This window comes from Neodiprion pinetum, chromosome 5 (genome assembly GCF_021155775.2).
Source record: "Neodiprion pinetum isolate iyNeoPine1 chromosome 5, iyNeoPine1.2, whole genome shotgun sequence".
Lineage (NCBI taxonomy): Eukaryota > Metazoa > Arthropoda > Insecta > Hymenoptera > Diprionidae > Neodiprion > Neodiprion pinetum.
Genome location: NC_060236.1, coordinates 7,929,285 through 7,946,308, shown reverse-complemented (window position 1 = coordinate 7,946,308; position 17,024 = coordinate 7,929,285). Strand labels below are relative to the sequence as shown.

At 36.2% G+C, this 17,024-nt stretch overlaps 3 protein-coding genes and 2 long non-coding RNA genes across 9 annotated transcripts; 2 read left to right on the top strand and 3 right to left on the bottom strand.

The window, feature by feature from the left end:
* Nucleotides 1–306: 306 nt before the first annotated feature.
* Nucleotides 307–2,295, top strand: Ppib (peptidylprolyl isomerase B (cyclophilin B)). Its single transcript, XM_046629231.2, has 4 exons — nt 307–521; nt 930–1,137; nt 1,227–1,411; nt 1,926–2,295. Exons 1-4 carry the CDS (start codon nt 429–431, stop codon nt 2,058–2,060), a joined length of 621 nt encoding a protein of 206 aa, XP_046485187.1. The 5' UTR covers nt 307–428; the 3' UTR covers nt 2,061–2,295.
* Nucleotides 1,974–4,866, bottom strand: LOC124220406 (uncharacterized). 2 transcript variants are annotated; one of them, XR_006883592.2, is made up of 4 exons: nt 4,384–4,866; nt 3,897–4,174; nt 3,246–3,396; nt 1,974–3,117 (listed from the first exon to the last, which is right to left on the bottom strand). It is a non-coding gene; the product is annotated as an uncharacterized lncRNA (long non-coding RNA). The 2 variants fall into 2 exon arrangements; XR_006883591.2 differs by having other exon boundaries at nt 4,396–4,865.
* LOC124220399 (superkiller complex protein 3) lies at nt 4,622–13,282 on the top strand. Of its 4 annotated transcripts, none has more exons than XM_069136525.1 (15): nt 4,622–4,822; nt 4,996–5,225; nt 5,428–5,761; nt 5,870–6,246; nt 6,345–6,760; nt 6,855–7,325; nt 7,437–7,591; nt 7,652–7,787; nt 7,858–8,225; nt 8,422–8,741; nt 8,827–9,123; nt 9,206–9,466; nt 9,751–10,134; nt 10,209–10,470; nt 10,540–11,031. In XM_069136525.1, exons 3-15 carry the CDS (start codon nt 5,436–5,438, stop codon nt 10,559–10,561), a joined length of 3,795 nt encoding a protein of 1,264 aa, XP_068992626.1. In that variant the 5' UTR covers nt 4,622–4,822; nt 4,996–5,225; nt 5,428–5,435; the 3' UTR covers nt 10,562–11,031. The 4 variants fall into 4 exon arrangements, with proteins under 4 accessions (XP_068992626.1, XP_046485171.1, XP_046485173.1 ...); XM_046629215.2 differs by lacking the exon at nt 10,540–11,031 and adding an exon at nt 11,715–13,282 and having other exon boundaries at nt 4,625–4,822; XM_046629217.2 differs by lacking the exons at nt 7,652–7,787; nt 7,858–8,225; nt 10,540–11,031 and adding an exon at nt 11,715–13,282 and having other exon boundaries at nt 4,625–4,822.
* Nucleotides 12,021–14,184, bottom strand: LOC124220401 (pentatricopeptide repeat-containing protein 2, mitochondrial). The gene is made up of 5 exons (XM_046629223.2): nt 13,972–14,184; nt 13,131–13,660; nt 12,670–12,969; nt 12,501–12,605; nt 12,021–12,298 (listed from the first exon to the last, which is right to left on the bottom strand). Exons 1-5 carry the CDS (start codon nt 14,051–14,053, stop codon nt 12,137–12,139), a joined length of 1,179 nt encoding a protein of 392 aa, XP_046485179.1. The 5' UTR covers nt 14,054–14,184; the 3' UTR covers nt 12,021–12,136.
* Nucleotides 14,185–14,203: 19 nt separating this feature from the next.
* On the bottom strand, nt 14,204–16,054 carry LOC124220405 (uncharacterized). The gene is made up of 3 exons (XR_006883590.2): nt 15,706–16,054; nt 15,380–15,544; nt 14,204–14,497 (listed from the first exon to the last, which is right to left on the bottom strand). It is a non-coding gene; the product is annotated as an uncharacterized lncRNA (long non-coding RNA).
* Nucleotides 16,055–17,024: the final 970 nt, after the last annotated feature.

Genomic DNA, 17,024 nt, shown 5'->3' with positions numbered 1-17,024 from the left:
TTTTCTTCAATAGAAACGGTAAACCATGTTTTTTGCTCTCTTCGATACCTTCGCCTGAGATTTAAACTGTTAAATGACGCATAATATTTATTCATTCTCATCGTAAAACAGTGATCAGTTGCCGTGTGTATGTATTTACGTACGTATGCACGTACATACATACGTATATCGACGAAAATACGGCAGCACGACTAAAAAATATTTCTCCAGAGTAGAGAAGCCTTCGTTTCAAAGCGGCACCTCTCTCCTGTAATATACGTGGCAAATGCTCAGCCAATCAGAGCAGACCACCTATTGCTTTTGTCGGATCTGCGTCAAGATCCGTTGTCAGTTTAGGTCGGTATCCCTCGTCCTCGGTTCTCCCGGTTCTCCGCCGCTCCGTCCTGACATTCCTTTACATCTCGATTCGTTATTCTCATTAATAAATAATGAAACTCCTACTAATCTTCGGCCTCGTATGGCTGATTTCATGTTCTGGGAGTACCGCCGACACCCCAAAAGGACCCAAAGTTACAGATAAGGTAAGGGATACGAGTTTGTTGAAATATGTCGGCACGGGGATACAAAGAAAAAAGTTCAACAACTATGCATTACCAAATAACAATGATGATACGATCCTTCGAAATAAATAGATTCGAATAGATTGCTTCACTTTTTTTTTCAACTCTCAATATTTTTCTTTATAATCGTCACATGCCCGCACAGAAAAATAATGACAAAGACAAAACGAGAGAGACGCCCAATGATTGTTTGCTCTTAATATTCTTTCTTTTTTTAATTCATCAAGTTTCGGAATAATATCCTTCGGGCGTCAACTTTGTTGGAAGCAGTGAAAAAATATTTCCTTGCGGAAACGCACATAATTGTTTATTATTCTATTTTTACTTGAGGTTTATGTGATTGCTAATTAAGAATATCTATTGTTTTAGGTATGGTTTGACATAGAAATTGGCGGTGAACCAGCTGGAAGAATCGAGATTGGTTTGTTTGGTAAAACTGTTCCAAAGACCGTAGCAAACTTCGCCGAGCTTGCAAAAAAACCTGAAGGAGAAGGTTACAAGGGAAGCAAATTCCACAGGGTAATCCGTGACTTCATGATCCAAGGTGGTGACTTCACAAAAGGAGACGGAACCGGCGGTTCGTAGTAAATTCTTCAAAGCTTCGAATTATAGCCAACCTTCTTTTCAAAATTTACAGTTTTCATTTGTTACATGATGCCGAAACAGGACGCAGTATTTACGGAGAACGTTTTGCTGATGAAAACTTCAAGCTCAAGCATTACGGTGCTGGATGGTTGTCCATGGCCAATGCCGGCAAAGACACAAATGGCTCACAATTCTTCATCACCGTCAAGCAAACCCCTTGGCTCGATGGAAGACATGTCGTTTTTGGAAAAGTAATTAAGGGAATGGTTAGTTCATATTATTCTGTTTTATAGCATACTTAGCTTAATCACTTTATTTATAAATTTTTATACAATAGATTCCTTCAGACTTGCCACTTGGAGAAATATTATGAACTGTAGACGGCCAAGGCTTCTTAGCAAAATGATCAACTTTTCATCATTACAATTGATAGAATTAAGAACAAGTGTGGTCAGTCTGTTTTAATGAGCGAGACATTCCATAAACTCGTTTGAAATAGTCAATCAAATCTAATAATCAACCTAGCAAGACTATATACTTTCAAGTTCTTAGATCAACTTGTTCAGAAGACTACTAACATTCAATGCACATTATTTACTCACACAACGCTTTATGAAATACCATGTGAAAAATCAAATGAAAGTTGTAGGAACTTTTTGTATATTGTTATTACATTTTCGAAATACTTCAGAACTATCAATGTAACAGAAATTTCGAATATCGTATGCGGTTACAGAAAAAATTTGTGAATATCGTTTGATTCAACTTTTTGCTGTCCAGGATGTCGTGAGGAAAATCGAGAACTTGAGTACGGACAGTCGTGACAAACCATCTAAGGAAGTGAAGATAGCTGATTCTGGTGCTGAAACTATCGAAGAGCCGTTTGCAGTTGCTAAAGAGGATGCAACTGATTAAACCTTGAGCTACTAACTGGTGTAATAAATGTCCCAAGCTCAACACGTCTACTGAGGCCTGATGCATAAATCATTTATGATTAGAAATGCCATTGTAGCGTCGTTGAAATGACCAAGTTTTATTACCTGTGTGCTACAATTGGTCACCGAACAATGAAATAGGCTAACAATTTTCTCAATCTATAACTACATTTTTACGTCATGTCGATGAATAAATTTGTTAAAATTTTGTAAAATTTGTTGCCACCATTATTTGTAAATACCCTCGTCTTATTGTCTACATTCTAAAATTCTTTCTTCGTTTGCAATCGCGCATATTTTTTTCAACGCTTCTGTAAGCTCTCCATTTGAAGGTAAAGGCATATAAACAGCTGAAGGTTACAGCGTTAAGCGTGCACGGTTGTATGTAGAAAAAATACGGTATCTTCAAGCAATCGCGTGAAAGGTCAGCATGTTAAAAAACTTTTTAGAAAAGATATGCAATAAATAATCGCAGCCGTTACTACGGAAATAACACTTATCCAAAATAAACTGTTCGAAGTAATTTTCGACTCCATACGCATGTAGGTACCCGATCCGTATTTAGCATCACGAAAACAGTGGACAATTCAAAGTATATTTATCATAGTAAATTGCTATTGCAGTGGTTTTTTGGAATTCTAAAAAACATCTTCATACCGCGTCACCCTGTTTCTTGATTTACCAATAAATATTCTACCCGATCTATAATATGGACAATAAATTTTAATAAAAATCGATTGTTAATGGTTACCTAGTATTTTTTAGTAAATTTCTAACATCCGCAACAATTAATACAATCTGTGTCAAATGAGGATCTAACCACATGGAGTTACTGAACATTAATCTATTGTATGAAGAGATATAAAAAATGCATGTACTTGTCAAATAATGTGGGCCCCGATTTAACAATTTCGGAAAACGAACACCATTATTTATCAATGCACTGGCAGAGAGAATAAATAATAAAACATACCTATGTGTTCTTGGGTTGGACACTTTCTTCCTTTCAGTGTAGTGAAAAAACTAACTTCAACAACCTGTAAGAAAAAAATTATTAGCTTAAATAGGTAAAAGAGAAATTAAATTTTCTGAAAAAGACAAAAATGTACTGATTAGGTGAAGTAGACAAGGGTACGAATAGCAAAATAAAAAATGAAAAACATACACTGAAAACATAAGGTGTTGAACCCTAACATCATAAACGCTTCAATGGTCGTAGGGAAGATTGTTTCAATCAATAACAATTATCTACTGAGAATTGTATTCAAGTCAATATTCCGTTAGCATAAATTATCTTATCCTCTTCATTGTATGTACTAGAAAAAAAAACTAGTGCGTTAATCTGAAAAGGAAATTAATATGATCAATACAATAAAATTAATATTTTAGTACACGTTCGATTTTTTCAGAACTGAAAGGTATCACATTATCGCGTCAATGGCGCAGTGAAACTTGAAAACTTCATTATATGTTACAATATTAATTGAAGGCTCAGTTAGTGTCCAATCGGGCTGTGTCCGATAAATCTCGTGTCCAATACAGCTTCCGATTTTTTTGTTGCCCAATAATGCTGGTGTCCTATCGGGTGACGTTCAAACGGACCTTTTCCATCATAACGCCTTCAAATTTAAGAATTTCTAACGGAAATACTTTCGACATTGAAGTTTCGCAAAGCAACTGGTTTTTGTAATAAAATTCGACATTAAAAGTACTTTCATTCGAAATTCCCAAATTCGAAAGCGTTATGATTCGTATCAACGGTCAAAAGCGCTCATCAACGACACTGTTGACAGATGCCGGCTTTGTATTCAATTACCTATATGTCCACGTGTAGCGCAACTTTTTAACCGGTCGTATTCATGGAGCTTATATTCCTGGAGTAATCCAGATATTTTTTCTGGCGAGATCGTCGTTCGATCAGAAAGAGCGGGAAAATATAAAGGGAGCAAAGGGTTAATATATCTAATGCTTTTGATCACGCGTGCGCTGTTGTACTCCAGACTATTATTGTCTGTAACGTTGCCCACAAAGAGGATGATTGAAGATTGCCCAAGATAGCCGGTTGAATACTGACGTGTACATCGGCCTGCGACCCTACAATTTATTAAAAATTTTTACACCTAATAATTGTTTTGAAATTGTTCTTAATTGCTCTCCAGCTTTTATTATTCACATGGTTCTCGAGAAAATATAAACAAACAAAAACGCATTTCGGAAGCCGCTAGATGTTTCGCGAATTTCCAAAAATCGCCGAATTTGTGGAGAATTTAAGTATGTATGTACGTACATATACATATACATACCGTACAACGTACCGTATAATTGTTTCTTAAGGGGAATCTTTGGCGAGCCGCTCATTAGTGAGTCGGTAAGTATAGGCCGCTGCCGTTGCCCCCGCGCCTTGGGTGCTCCAATGAGAATTTCTATCTTCATCAGCCGACGAATTTGACACTCTGACCCGTGACTCTGACGCACAATCTTATATACGGGTCTTCAAACTCGCTGAAAATTTCAGTGGTGGGGGTGTCCTCTATTGAAGCACCGGCCGTTTCGCCTAGTGACCACGAGTGTTGCTGCTATCGAGGGATTCAGGCTGTGCGAAAGAGACGGAAAGGAATTTCAAAACCACAGACGGTCAACAACCTATTTCCATCTCTCTCGCACAGCCTACCCCCAGTCCCATCACCAGAGTTCCCCGACCTGTGTGTAAGACCAGCCCCCTGACACACGCTGCTAAAAGTGGTTCGCAAAATGTCTCTCGATTCTGCCGCCAATCTCCACCACTAGTGGCGCTAGTAGTAGTCTGACAAGCTTACGCGGGTTCAGCCTTAGCAAGGGCAGCGAGCGTGTCAGAAGTCTACTAGCGCCACGTAGAGGAACTAAAAAACGGAGACAAAACGCGTACAATTTTTTAGGGCGTATTCGGAAATCGACTGACCGTACTGTCAGTACTGAAAATCTACAGTATACGTAATTGCGGACTTGTGGTTATGTCTTGATATAAAATCAAGTTTCAAAAACAGATCAGTCATTAAACAAGAATGATGGAACCGGAATAAAATATCTCGTTGAACAGAACTGCAAAAATTCTCATTGAAGACTACCGCATCTATGTAAATTCGAATATTCTTGTAAATAAGCGCGGGTATGTACCACAATAAATTAAAGATATCCGATCACATAAATATAAACACTACTGCAATTGCTTCTACAAGATATTGTCCGTTCTTTTACCTTTCCTTGTTTGAAGTTGCCTAAGAAAATGTGTGAGAAATTCACAAATCTTTCAATTAATCAAGTTCACAATGATTATTTAGTCAAGCTCAGAATCTCACCAATTTTTTCAGACATCAATATGTCGAAAGTGATGAAATTGGGATTGAAAGAGGCTCGGGAATTGATCAAGCAAAAAGAATTCAAGGAAGCTATAAAAAGATGTAAAACCATCCTTAAGGAGGATAAACAGAATTACGTAGCACTAGTCCTGCTTGGGGCCGCTATGCAGGAAGTAGAAGAACTGAGATCTCAAGCTCCGTTAGCTCTCAAAAAGGCAGCAGAACTTCAGCCCAATAACACTTTGGCCTGGCAAGGTTTAGTTGCATTTTACGAGCGAGAACCAAGTAACCATTCTGCGCTGCTGGAACTGATCACAGCTCACAGCAAACTGTTGCAGGTCGATAGGTAATTTTTATTAACAATTTTTCATATCTGAACAAAATTCAGAACTACCTTAATTTTGTGTTTGATAAGAGTTAATTGAACAAAACTTATTTACTCAATTATTTTTAGCGATTCTGCAAAGTTTTCTCCCACAATCAACAAAATTGTGGATCTTGTATTACAAATACAAGATGATACAGCCTTGGCACAAGTTATATCAACTTTTAACCAGCTTAAAGAGAGAGAAATGTTGAGCGAAGATAGAGTAAGAATAATCAGTTCTAGCTTGGCGAAGATTTTAACTCAGTATCCAAAAGATTTAAAGGAATATTCTACTCTGTTAGAAGATACACTTGCAAAGGTGTGCAAAGATGTCAATGTAACTAATAGGCAAGAATATTACAGAAAATATTTGAAAATTCTGTATAATATCGGAAAATTAGATGCTTTACTTACAGAAGCTGCTAGTATGCACAAAGAGTTTTCTGATGACACATATCCGTTGGGTAGGTGCATAGGGAACTGTTCGTATTGATAAAATTTATTTACAACTTTTCACCCCTGCTGTAATTTTCTTTACTTTAATTGCACTCTTTATTCTCAGAATGGATTTGTCGAGTGTATTCAGAGAAAAGTATTTTAAATGGTTCATGCAATGGTATAGAAATAACACCATTTTATGAAACACTACAAGTTCTGAACGCCGATTCAAGTATGGCAGCGATGGCTAAAGCAGTAAATTTATACCAAAGTGCTAATTTCATTGAGGCAAGGGACACTTTAAATCACGTCGTTTTTCTTAAACCAAACTGGTTGCACCCGTGGGTGGCTTTAGCGGAAGTTAATTTAAAACTCTATTGTTTTGAGGAAGCTGAAAGGGCAGCTGCCCGCGCTAACCAATTAATAAAACCTGACACTCCATGCAAGATAGAGCTGAAGATACAACTTGCTATGTTCGAGGCAATAAGTCGAACTGCAAATTCAAAAGACTCGACTATTTCTATGGAAATGATTGAAGATGTGAGTTTTGACTTAGTCAAATTTTAGCAATGTCAGCTTTTTGTATTCGGCAAATGAGGGATTAATTGAAAATTTGTAAATATTCACTTGCCAGAGAATCAGCAGAGATTCGTCTTCGCACAAATTTAAATTAATATTGGCACGTGTGCGTGTTCAACTTGAGGATCCAAAGGCAAATGACTTGTTGAAGGAACTTGAAAATTACTCGGAAACAAAAGTCGAAGCTACCGTCCTTAAAGCGATTGCCTTAAAAAACCAAAAAAAATTAGATGAAGCTGCAGATGTTCTTGGCTCGGCTTTAGAGAACTCGGAAGCGTGGTTGGTGCTGGGAAAAATTCATTGGGAAATGGGTGACTACAATCACAGCCAAATGGCATTTCTGAAAGGCATTCATGCCGATCCTTACAACTGGGAGTGCTTGGTTTATTTGGGTCACTACTATCAACGATATGGCAAAGACTTGGAACGGTGTCGAAAATGTTATCAAAAAGCCTTGCAAATCAATCCAGCCTCTGAAGAAGCAGGAATCGGTCTTAGTACAGCTTTCAGGCTCTTGAAAAACAGTGTAAGTATATTCCTATGAACAACACATCACCAAAGCAGGCTGAAATTTCTTCTGAAACCGTATCAGGTATTGAGATGCATGTATAACAGAATGTTTTTATATGTTCTATAGGAAGCAAACATGCAGTTGCTGCAGCGTGTAACAATGTACGGAGGGGGACCTAAGTGGGCTTGGCTTCAATTGGGCTTGCATTATTTAGACCAGGGAGAACCTGAGCAGGCAATAAACTCATTGCGTAATGTTATAAGGAGCAATCCGAATGACAAGTAAGTTAGAAATATTGTGATCACGGATATGAGTATCTGGTTCATTTTATTTTTCTACAGCCATTGCTGGGAGATTTTGGCTGATGCATACTTGGAAAGAGGAGCTCATGCATCAGCACTCAAATCATACCACCGTGCCTTGGAACTGATTCCTGGATCTTTATATCCCATGATACAAATAGCTAACATTAAACTGGTAGTTATCACGAGTTAATTCTTCGAGCTATACGATTTTTGCACCAGTTTCAACCAATATACTCTTTTAGATACTGAGTCAATTTATAGAAGCCAAAAAAGATTTCGAGCAAGTCTTACTGTCTGAACAGAGCTATATCCCAGCATTAAAAGGACTAGCAGAAACATTACTTGGCTTGTCTAAAGAATATGCTTGTAAACAACTGCTGGGTCGATCAAGAGAAAATGCAGAACTAGCTGCTGACTACTTGACTACAGCTATCACAGAAAATAGTGGGATTTCTTGCATTTGGAAACTATTGGGTGATGCTTGTTACCAAATAGCAACTTTACCAAAGAAGTATTGCTTCATGAAAATTACTGCTGGCCTAGTCAAATCTCAAACTCAAGAACAGCATGTAACAATTGAAAGAGCTGATATATTCTCATTGTCCATAAAGTAATAATCAATTTTCTAATTTTAAGTAAAGAGACTTGGAATTTCCGTGAGATAAATAGTCTTCATAATATAATCTCTGCCTTTACCACCGTTTTCATGGCATCTATGTGACATATTTTTATAATACAGAGAGCTATTTGAAGTCTTAAACTATGAAAGGATTTTGTAAATATTTATAATATCACCTTGTTTCTAGGTCATACTGCCGTGCATTAAGTTTATCACCAGTTTCTGCATTACTTTGGCATGATTTGGCATCCTGTTATTTATCACAGTTGAAAATGAATTCAGTCTCCGATCGTCATGACGTGGCTAATAAAGCTGTAGCAGCTGCTAAGCAAGCTATAAAAATAGCACCATCTTCTTGGATGCATTGGAATCTATTGGGTGTGATCTGCATGACACATGAAATTAAGAATTACGCCCTTTCACAGCATTGTTACGTGATGGCGATTGACATGGAATTGCAAAATCCTGTAGCTTGGAGTAACTTAGGAACTCTGTATCTACATTTGGGTATATATTTTTCGTGTTTGACACCGGTTAACCAAAAAATATTTCAATTTTAAAAACTCGCTATTTCTATTCCCTTAACTTCAAGGCGATCCTTATAGGGCAAACGAAGCATTTTCACGAGCTCAACGAGTCGATCCTGGGTATAACAATAGTTGGATAGGTCAGGCTCTAATTGCTGAGAAAATGACTAGAAAAGAAGCTATGGATCTGTTCAGGCACACTACGCAGTTAGGGTATCACAATCAGGCTGCATTGGGTTACACTCATTGGGTTTTAACAACTCTTTTAAACTCCGAAGCAAAAAAAGATCCTCTCTATATATACACAATTGAAAATATGCATGCGGTATCTGTGGCAATGGACGGGATAAATTGGTACCTCGGTAAGTCAATTACTATTATTGACTAGCTATTCTAAGGAATTTATGTAATTATGGAATAAGATTATAAATTAAATTTTTACAGAACATGTTCCTGATGATCCCTATGCCTTGAATGCTCATGGTTTATTACTAGAGCGCCAAAAATTGTATAACCCTGCAGTCAGGGCATTTACATTGGCTTTAAAATTAGCCACCAAAGATAATGAGAAAGACTCCTTGCGTGTTAACTTATCGCGCAGTTTGGTACAGCTCAATAAATTTGATGAAGCTGTTCAACTTTGTCAGGGTATAAAAAATGCTGATTTCAATTCCCACTGTCAGCTTGCTCTTTCGTTATTCAAAGGTATGCATCATTCGATCTATACGATCACAGGAAAAGTTTGTCTGTTCTTTCTGCAGTTTTCTCAATTCTCGAATATGCTATTTCGAGCTTGTAATTAAAGTAGGCAATCTCATGGCATGTGACCATTTCTATTGAAGTATTTACAATTTTTGGTTGTAACTTACTTGAAATGAAAAACTAGTATCGTTTCCTGTTACCTGTTGAATAGGTCACCATTACAAAAAAATTATCCCCTTTTCACCTCCTCTTAAGTGCTGCTAAAACAATTTTCTTGTTGTAAGTAGCCGAGAGATACGAAGAATCTTATGGTGCTTACGAAGCAGCCTTGCATTGGCTAGCAGGTGATGGCTCAGATAAGGCGCATGTACTTTGCGCGATGGCAGCTATGGCCTACATGTTTCAAGGCGTTGATGATGCAAAGACTCTACTTTTCCAATGCATTCGAATTCAACCGCCAACCGTTTCCGGACTCCTTGCCGCAGCTGCACTCGGATTACTTCATCAAGACATTAACTTGACTGCCTTGGTTCTGAAGGAGTTGAAGCCATATCAGGATCATCCAGAACACAGAAATCATATTACTTTGCTCTCCGCTTACGCGCATGTTGTTCAAGATGACCGTAAAACTGCTATTAGAGTATTGAGTAAAGCTGCACACAGACATCCTGGTAAGTAAATACCTAGCGATCGAATTTTAACAATTTTTGAACGATTGTTAGTTGGATGTTTGTTTCAATGCTAGGTGATGTCGAATCATGGGTATCATTGGTGCGTTTGTTGCCTGAGTCAGAGCCAAAAATCATTGGTAACAGTGCAGAGAAGGCTCTATATTTGGGCCGAAAAAATTGTACAGATACCGTGGCAAAAGTGAGCTGTACCTCATCGATTAGTCATCTTGTTTCAGGCCTGGGTGATAAAGGATTGAAATCTAGTGAAAAGACAATATACTCATTTCCCTATATGGCGGAAAGTTGGGCTACATTGGTTGCAGCACTTCTTCCACGGTAATTATTATTTTTTCTTTAAAAATGAAAAGATGTCGTATCACATGGTAAAAAATCACATGCTTCTAGCATCGGTGACAGCTGCATGTGAAATAAATGAAAAGTTGGCCTCGATGTTTCCTATTCTTCTGCAATTGTTTCACTGATGCCATGGAATCTGCAAATCAACTTTTCTTTACTTGAATATTTTGGAAGTTAAACAATGTTGAAGTTTAGCATAAAAATTCAAAAATCGAAAAAACACTCTTTAAAATATTTATATCTTCAATTATTTTAAAACAGTGATTGACTTAAAAGTGCTGCGGCATGGTATGACACAGATCATACGCAGCTGAGGCCTTTCAAGCCAAATATACCCACTTGAAATTTTGATTCATAACCGCTTTTTGTTCAACTTATCCCGTGCAATTTCCAATATATTAACTTGGAAGAAAAAATTTGAAATTGCTTAAACAATTCACGTTTCGTAGAATGATTAAATAAAAAAATTTATGGAAAATTCTAAGTCCCGTGTCATAAAAGTCTCCCGCTTAACATAGAACAAATCGTATATAACTTCTTCAGTATTTCATGATTATTGAATCAGTTTTTTATAAAAATATTTTACGCTTTACCACGACTTTAATTTTTCTCATTTGATTTCTGAATTTAAAAAGGTTGGTTTATTACATTATTGTTAGATAGGGTGTTGACAATTTTGCTCAAATAAAATTCCCTGATTTTTGCCGTCAAATAATTCAGGATTTCCTGACGTTTTCCCACAAAACTTAGGTAATGTTGGGGAAATCTTACAACCAAAAGGTCCAGAAGTTGTGCACCTTGAATATATAAATTTGGATTCCTTCGTTTCACACAAATAATTAGAAATTGAATGATACCATTTCCGAAAGTTAGCTTAACTGAATTTACTAAGCATAACTGAAGTTTGAAAACGATTTATAAAAAAAGTGTCTTTTTCCCTATGGTCCATCATAATTCCCTAACTTTTCCCGATAGACAAAATTCACTGACTATTCCCGGTTTTACCGGTTTGTTACCACCCTGTTAGATCCTTAAAGTATAAATTATTCTCAATAAAGGTAACTGTAGATGGCCTGGGGTGACACTATTTGTGCAACTATTTTTCGTAATTGATGATACTAATGCCACTATTTTGCTTTACTCCGGGCGTTGGAAGTCCTGATATACCTAATATTTGCTACACATAACAAACCTTATATGTAGAAATTTTCCCTCCATTTCAGATCGAATTTCAAAGATTCTAGTCCAAGCGCTCATTGGATGACGGTGTTAATTTCCATCATACGACGGCGTTTTGCAATGACCAGACCCATGGCTCAATGGTTATCAAACAACGAAAGAAAGGCTAGTCTTATGGCTGACCGAATCGTAATATCAGGATAAGTTGTGTATTGGTAAAACTATTCGATGAATTTAATTTTTCTGTATGCAATCAACTAAAGGAAATATCCTGAAGTAAAGGAAGATTTCACCAGTTTTGGTACGTTGGATATCCTATAAATCTGTATTAACGGTCTAAACAGAGAAACTATGAGTTACTAACGACTTGTATTGCATAAGGTTTACATTCGATTGTGATTTTTATATTATGTCGTCACTAATTACACGAATTGTAATGTTTTATGCTCCAAGTTCCGTTCCACTTCTAAACTAGGTCTTTCAAACCAGTCCGTTGATATTCGTTGTATGGTCTACGTGTTCTTTCACTTGGGTTATATGCTCTAGTTCTGAAATTTGCAGGAGTTTTGTACTGCCCTTGATCCTTAATGCGACCAATTATTGTCGTACAAAGAACGTCATCCAATGTCTGCAATTAAATGTGAAAAATAATATTTAGCTATAAATTCGTAATCATAATTAACAGATCAGAGTATCTGACGACTTGAACAGCACGATTTACATACAACATATTATTAAACACAATTTGTCGTCCAAATTGGAAATTTTTTTATCAAAAACATAATGAATATTAATCAGATAGGTTTAATCTAGAGTTAAAGTCTACTCACTTTTGTTTCGATGTGATCGTTTGACTTTAATTGCCTGACTACAGTCACCATGGGATCATTCTTGTCTAACTGTGCTCTCTCTATGGCTTTCTCCACTTTATCCAACTAAATAAATAAATACAATGATGAGTCAAGTATCTAGTAGATCAGAAATACAATAATCACGTACCACTTCTATCGGGTAAAGATGCTTGATCTGAGATATGCGGTCATTACTCAGGGAATTTCTCAGTATTGGCAATACATCGTCGAGCCTGTCAAGATCCGACAGAGCTGCAACCTTGAGGAGTCTGACCGAGACATAATTGAATTGTTTTTCATTAAACATAACCTCTGCTGTGATTTCGGGTCTTCCTTGTTTCAAGGCAAGTCCTGCAAAGAATGTGGCAGCTCTACGGACTAAGTAGTTACCCCTCATTTTTAATTTTTGATAACAGTTCAAAGCATACTCGAAACTCTCGCTAGAGTTCTGAAACAAAATTAAAGTACACCTGTTAATGATACATGCAGAGCATCGATACTGTGATTGTAGAACTAGTGAAGGATAAATTTTCTGAAAAGACAAAGTTCTTCTGTGACAAAAATATACTATCGAACACAGCAAGTGACTCATCTATGAAAGTTGCCTACCTCTTTGTAACACGCTGCAAAAACTAAGACGATAACATCTTTTGGGAAACTAGTACCCAGGATGTTCTTGGACTCAATAGTATCAAATACTTGTCTGATTTCAGCATATCTTCCATGATTGTACAACAAATCCATTAGGATCTGACAGCTGACTACTTGATTGAAAAATCCTTCCAATTCAGGATTATTGAAGGCAGCCAACGCTTCATCGGTTTTGTCTAAGTAATAATAAGTACGCATAACGACGGGTCCAAATACAAATGAGCCAAATCTCAATTCCTTATTCTGTTTGTTAAATTTGATTAACATTTTCGAAAGCAGTTCCAAGTCAGTCGGATTATCGTTTGCTAAATGTAACATATTCTTCAGATCTTCTGTGAATACCATGTTCTTCGACTCCCCATCAACAAAGGATAACATTTTCTCACGGAATTTATCGCTCATGCTAAGAAATTGCTGCTCAACATTCTCACGTTGTTTTTGATAACTGTCCAATCCTAACACTGTAGCTGCGTACAGTGTTCTTGTACCTTAAATCCAAATTCATAAAATTACCAATGCGTTTTCAAATTTAAACGTAAGTATACAGAAAAAATACAAGTAAGAAAAATTTCCCAACGAAAACCCGGCATTCGACCGGCGGAAGTTAGGTCTAGATCGTTAAATAGATAACAACAACGAAATTTAAGCTTGATGTGGGGTTTGAGTGCATATATAAAAATATTTTATATTCCTCAGCGAATATAAAATTTATTAATGAACCTTTTTTTCAATCGTCGGTTTTTATCGGAAAATTAACAGCGTTATTGTAAGTTAAGGTTGTAGTGAAAATAGTGCTTACCACTGACACAAATATTTTGTGTAATACTCTTGTTGAACACATTTAAAGTAGTTCTCAATAAACTTTGAAAATTACGAGCCATGATTAAATGGTGAAAATTATCAATTTCTCAATTAATTCACAAATAAATTCGTTAGCTGCTTCCATACAGCTCCGCAGTTAGATCACGGTTACAATATGGACGACGGAAAGACTGCTGCTATCTCGAGTGTTGACAACGACTTACGACATTCGATGTCACAGTCTTCGATTGTATGCACGCTCAGTCCGGGCGTTAACTTCCGGTCTTTCAAATTATGTGCAAGTAAAATGTTCGTCTATTCTTCTTCTCTCCTTTGCCTCCTCTCCCTTGGATTCCCCCATTTAACCGCTATTTGTAGTAGATCCATTCGGTTACGTAGTGACTCTTTTTAGACAGTTGATGATAGAATTAACGTAGAATGGTTTGTTGAACATAGTTGGAGCATCGTATTTCGCGATGTGAAGTTAGCGCCAAGCTGGCCTAACAATAAGCCGAATGGGCGAACTGAAATATTTGATATTTCATTATTTTCTCTATATTTTAGGCACACAATCGCGGAGAAGAACAAACAACGTTTTAATTACAATACTTCAGACTCTTATTCGAATGTGATAATTCTGGAATATGTAAGCGGGGCATTCCGACTGAACTCGACCTACGCTTGAACTCGGTTGTTCAGATACAATTCTCAACTTTTTTCGGAATTCTGTTGGCCCACAAGAATACTTTACATTTTTTTCAGTTTTTTAAATCAAAGGGTTTAGAGTTATGGTTGTTCTTTGAAATTCAGTTTTTTTTTTCTCAATGACATCTTTGAAGAAGACGTAGCGCAAAAACGAGAGGTCTGACAATAAAATTTCATTAAAATGAAGTACTCAGTTCGGTTCGAAGTTTGACAAATAAATGCTGTAAAAATCTAGAACCTTCCAACGGATGATTTTTTTTCTCCTAAAATAAAAGAATTAATTTTTCAAGAACGTCTTGATTGATTTAACCCGATTTTTTTTCATGTCATGCATTCATTACGACCATTTCAAGTCAAAAATCAAAATACGAAGTACTCTTTTGGGCTAAAAGAATTCCGAAAAAAATTGTGAACTGAATCTGAATAGATGAGGTAGGTCGAGTTCAGCTGGAATGCTTGAAATATCTTTCACAATTAAGATGTTCTGTTCAAACTGTACTAAAAATATTTTTAACAAAATATTTTGCAAACATTTTAAATGAAATGCCGAGCTGGATGGGTTCTCAATTTATCACTATCAATATTTCATTGTCTTATCAAACGCATACATTTTCAATTTCTGAGAAACGACTAGATGGATTCGGAATTTTTTTAATTTGCATATTTCACGTGTAACACCTTGATGACTTTTATATACTTACATGACACTACTTTAATGTCATTAAATTGTGAATATTTCATGTGTTAAATGACATTAAATAAAATATATTATAGAGTCTTGGTGATCGGTCAATTAAGAAAACGTATTTTTAGTTAACGTTTCGACCCGGATATGGGCCCTCCTCAGAACGATTTCTTTTTTTAAACTGTCAAAAATAACAAAAAGATTTTTGTAAAATAAATAATAGTACTAGAAGTAATCAGACTTAAATATTGTAGATGTAATACTTTTAAGAGCTATTATATATTGTTGATAGTAAGAACCTTATGATTAATTGAAATAAGGATGTTTTTGAGTGTTATTTACCTTTTGAATTAAGTAAGTGGACTAAGATGTAGTCGAATTCACAATTACAATTGGTGGAAACAGTGTTCTTTTGAGTGACGGTAGACAATGTCAATCTTCAAGTTATTTTATACGTGGGAGTTAATAGTTGGTAGTCATTAATTAAAAAGATTAAAGAACTATGTTTCTTCACAGTCAGTATGTCATTGTGTTAAAAGGTTATTAAAGAAGGTCTTTTTAGCAATGAAATTAATTCACAGGTGTCAATGAAGTGGAGGTAGGCTCTTTATAATTAAGTTCTACATGTCTAACGAAATATTGTTGGTTGAACCAATTGAGTCAACAGGTAAATAACGACTGATGGGAGAAAACAATGTAATCCAGAGTGAAGGTGAACCTATTATAAACAATTATACAGAAAAACAATAAATATTTTGTAAGAAAAGTTATGTAGAAAGGACTGTAAATGGGGACAAAAAAAAAAAAAAAATTTTCGTATGTAGTTAAGGTTAAACAATATTTGTTGTGTGGGCGGAGATTAGAGGTTTGTAAATATTACTTAAATGTTCAACATCTTGTCTAAGATTAACAGAATTGGTATGACCTACAATGTTGCACATTTCTAATAACAGTCTTCTATAATAATTGTGTTCTTCACAAAGGGTGTTTGTGTTGTCGTAATTAAAAGTGTCTTGTTTATCGATACTATGTTTCGTTAGAGCTGTGTGACGTTCTTCAATCTCATGTATGTTGCGTTGGTGTTCCCTAATTCTAGTGTTGAGATGTCGACCAGTTTGACCTATGTAGACTTGATTGCAGTCATTGCATGGTATTTTATACACGACATTAGATCGTTTGCCTATGGGGATCTTGTCTTTGCCTGTATCAAAAACTAGTTGTAAATCTTTTGAATTTTTTCCAACAAACTTGACATTATATTTGGCGAATAAGCGGTTAAGTGACTCAAAGAGGCCGGATACATATGGGATGGGGATATATGTAGTAGCGGGTCTATTGCTATCTTCAGCGGGAGCAGAGTCAATATTATTGTCAGGTATGTTGTTGATGTAGGTACGTCTCTTATTAATTTGTTGGTGTAATAGGCCATGAGGGTAATCATTCCATCTTAGTACATTGTATATGAGCGACAGGTTTTTTTCCTGGAACTCTGTACTAGCTAGTTTGATAGCTCTGTCAACTAGGTTAAAGATGGTGCCTATTTTGAAGGTCAAAGGATGGTGAGAGTTAAAATTCAGGTATCTTTGTGACCAAGGTTTTTTTGTGAAACCAATCTGTCTTGATATTATTATTGTTGTGTATCAACAATACGTCTAAGAAAC

What these genes read in the sequence shown, in the direction of transcription:
- Ppib (XM_046629231.2), top strand. Translation starts at nt 429, where the DNA reads ATGAAACTCCTACTAATCTTCGGCCTCGTATGGCTGATTTCATGTTCT. An exon ending in AAAAGGAGACGGAACCGGCG is followed by an intron (nt 1,138 to 1,226) that starts GTTCGTAGTAAA and finishes ATGCCGAAACAG; the next exon opens with GACGCAGTATTTACGGAGAA. An exon ending in GAAAAGTAATTAAGGGAATG is followed by an intron (nt 1,412 to 1,925) that starts GTTAGTTCATAT and finishes TTTGCTGTCCAG; the next exon opens with GATGTCGTGAGGAAAATCGA.
- LOC124220399 (XM_046629215.2), top strand. Translation starts at nt 5,436, where the DNA reads ATGTCGAAAGTGATGAAATTGGGATTGAAAGAGGCTCGGGAATTGATC. An exon ending in TCAGGCTCTTGAAAAACAGT is followed by an intron (nt 7,326 to 7,436) that starts GTAAGTATATTC and finishes TATGTTCTATAG; the next exon opens with GAAGCAAACATGCAGTTGCT. An exon ending in GTTGCAGCACTTCTTCCACG is followed by an intron (nt 10,471 to 11,714) that starts GTAATTATTATT and finishes CCTCCATTTCAG; the next exon opens with ATCGAATTTCAAAGATTCTA.
- LOC124220401 (XM_046629223.2), bottom strand. Translation starts at nt 14,053, where the DNA reads ATGGCTCGTAATTTTCAAAGTTTATTGAGAACTACTTTAAATGTGTTC. An exon ending in ATCTTTACCCGATAGAAGTG is followed by an intron (nt 12,606 to 12,669) that starts GTACGTGATTAT and finishes TTATTTATTTAG; the next exon opens with TTGGATAAAGTGGAGAAAGC. An exon ending in ACGATCACATCGAAACAAAA is followed by an intron (nt 12,299 to 12,500) that starts GTGAGTAGACTT and finishes ATTTAATTGCAG; the next exon opens with ACATTGGATGACGTTCTTTG.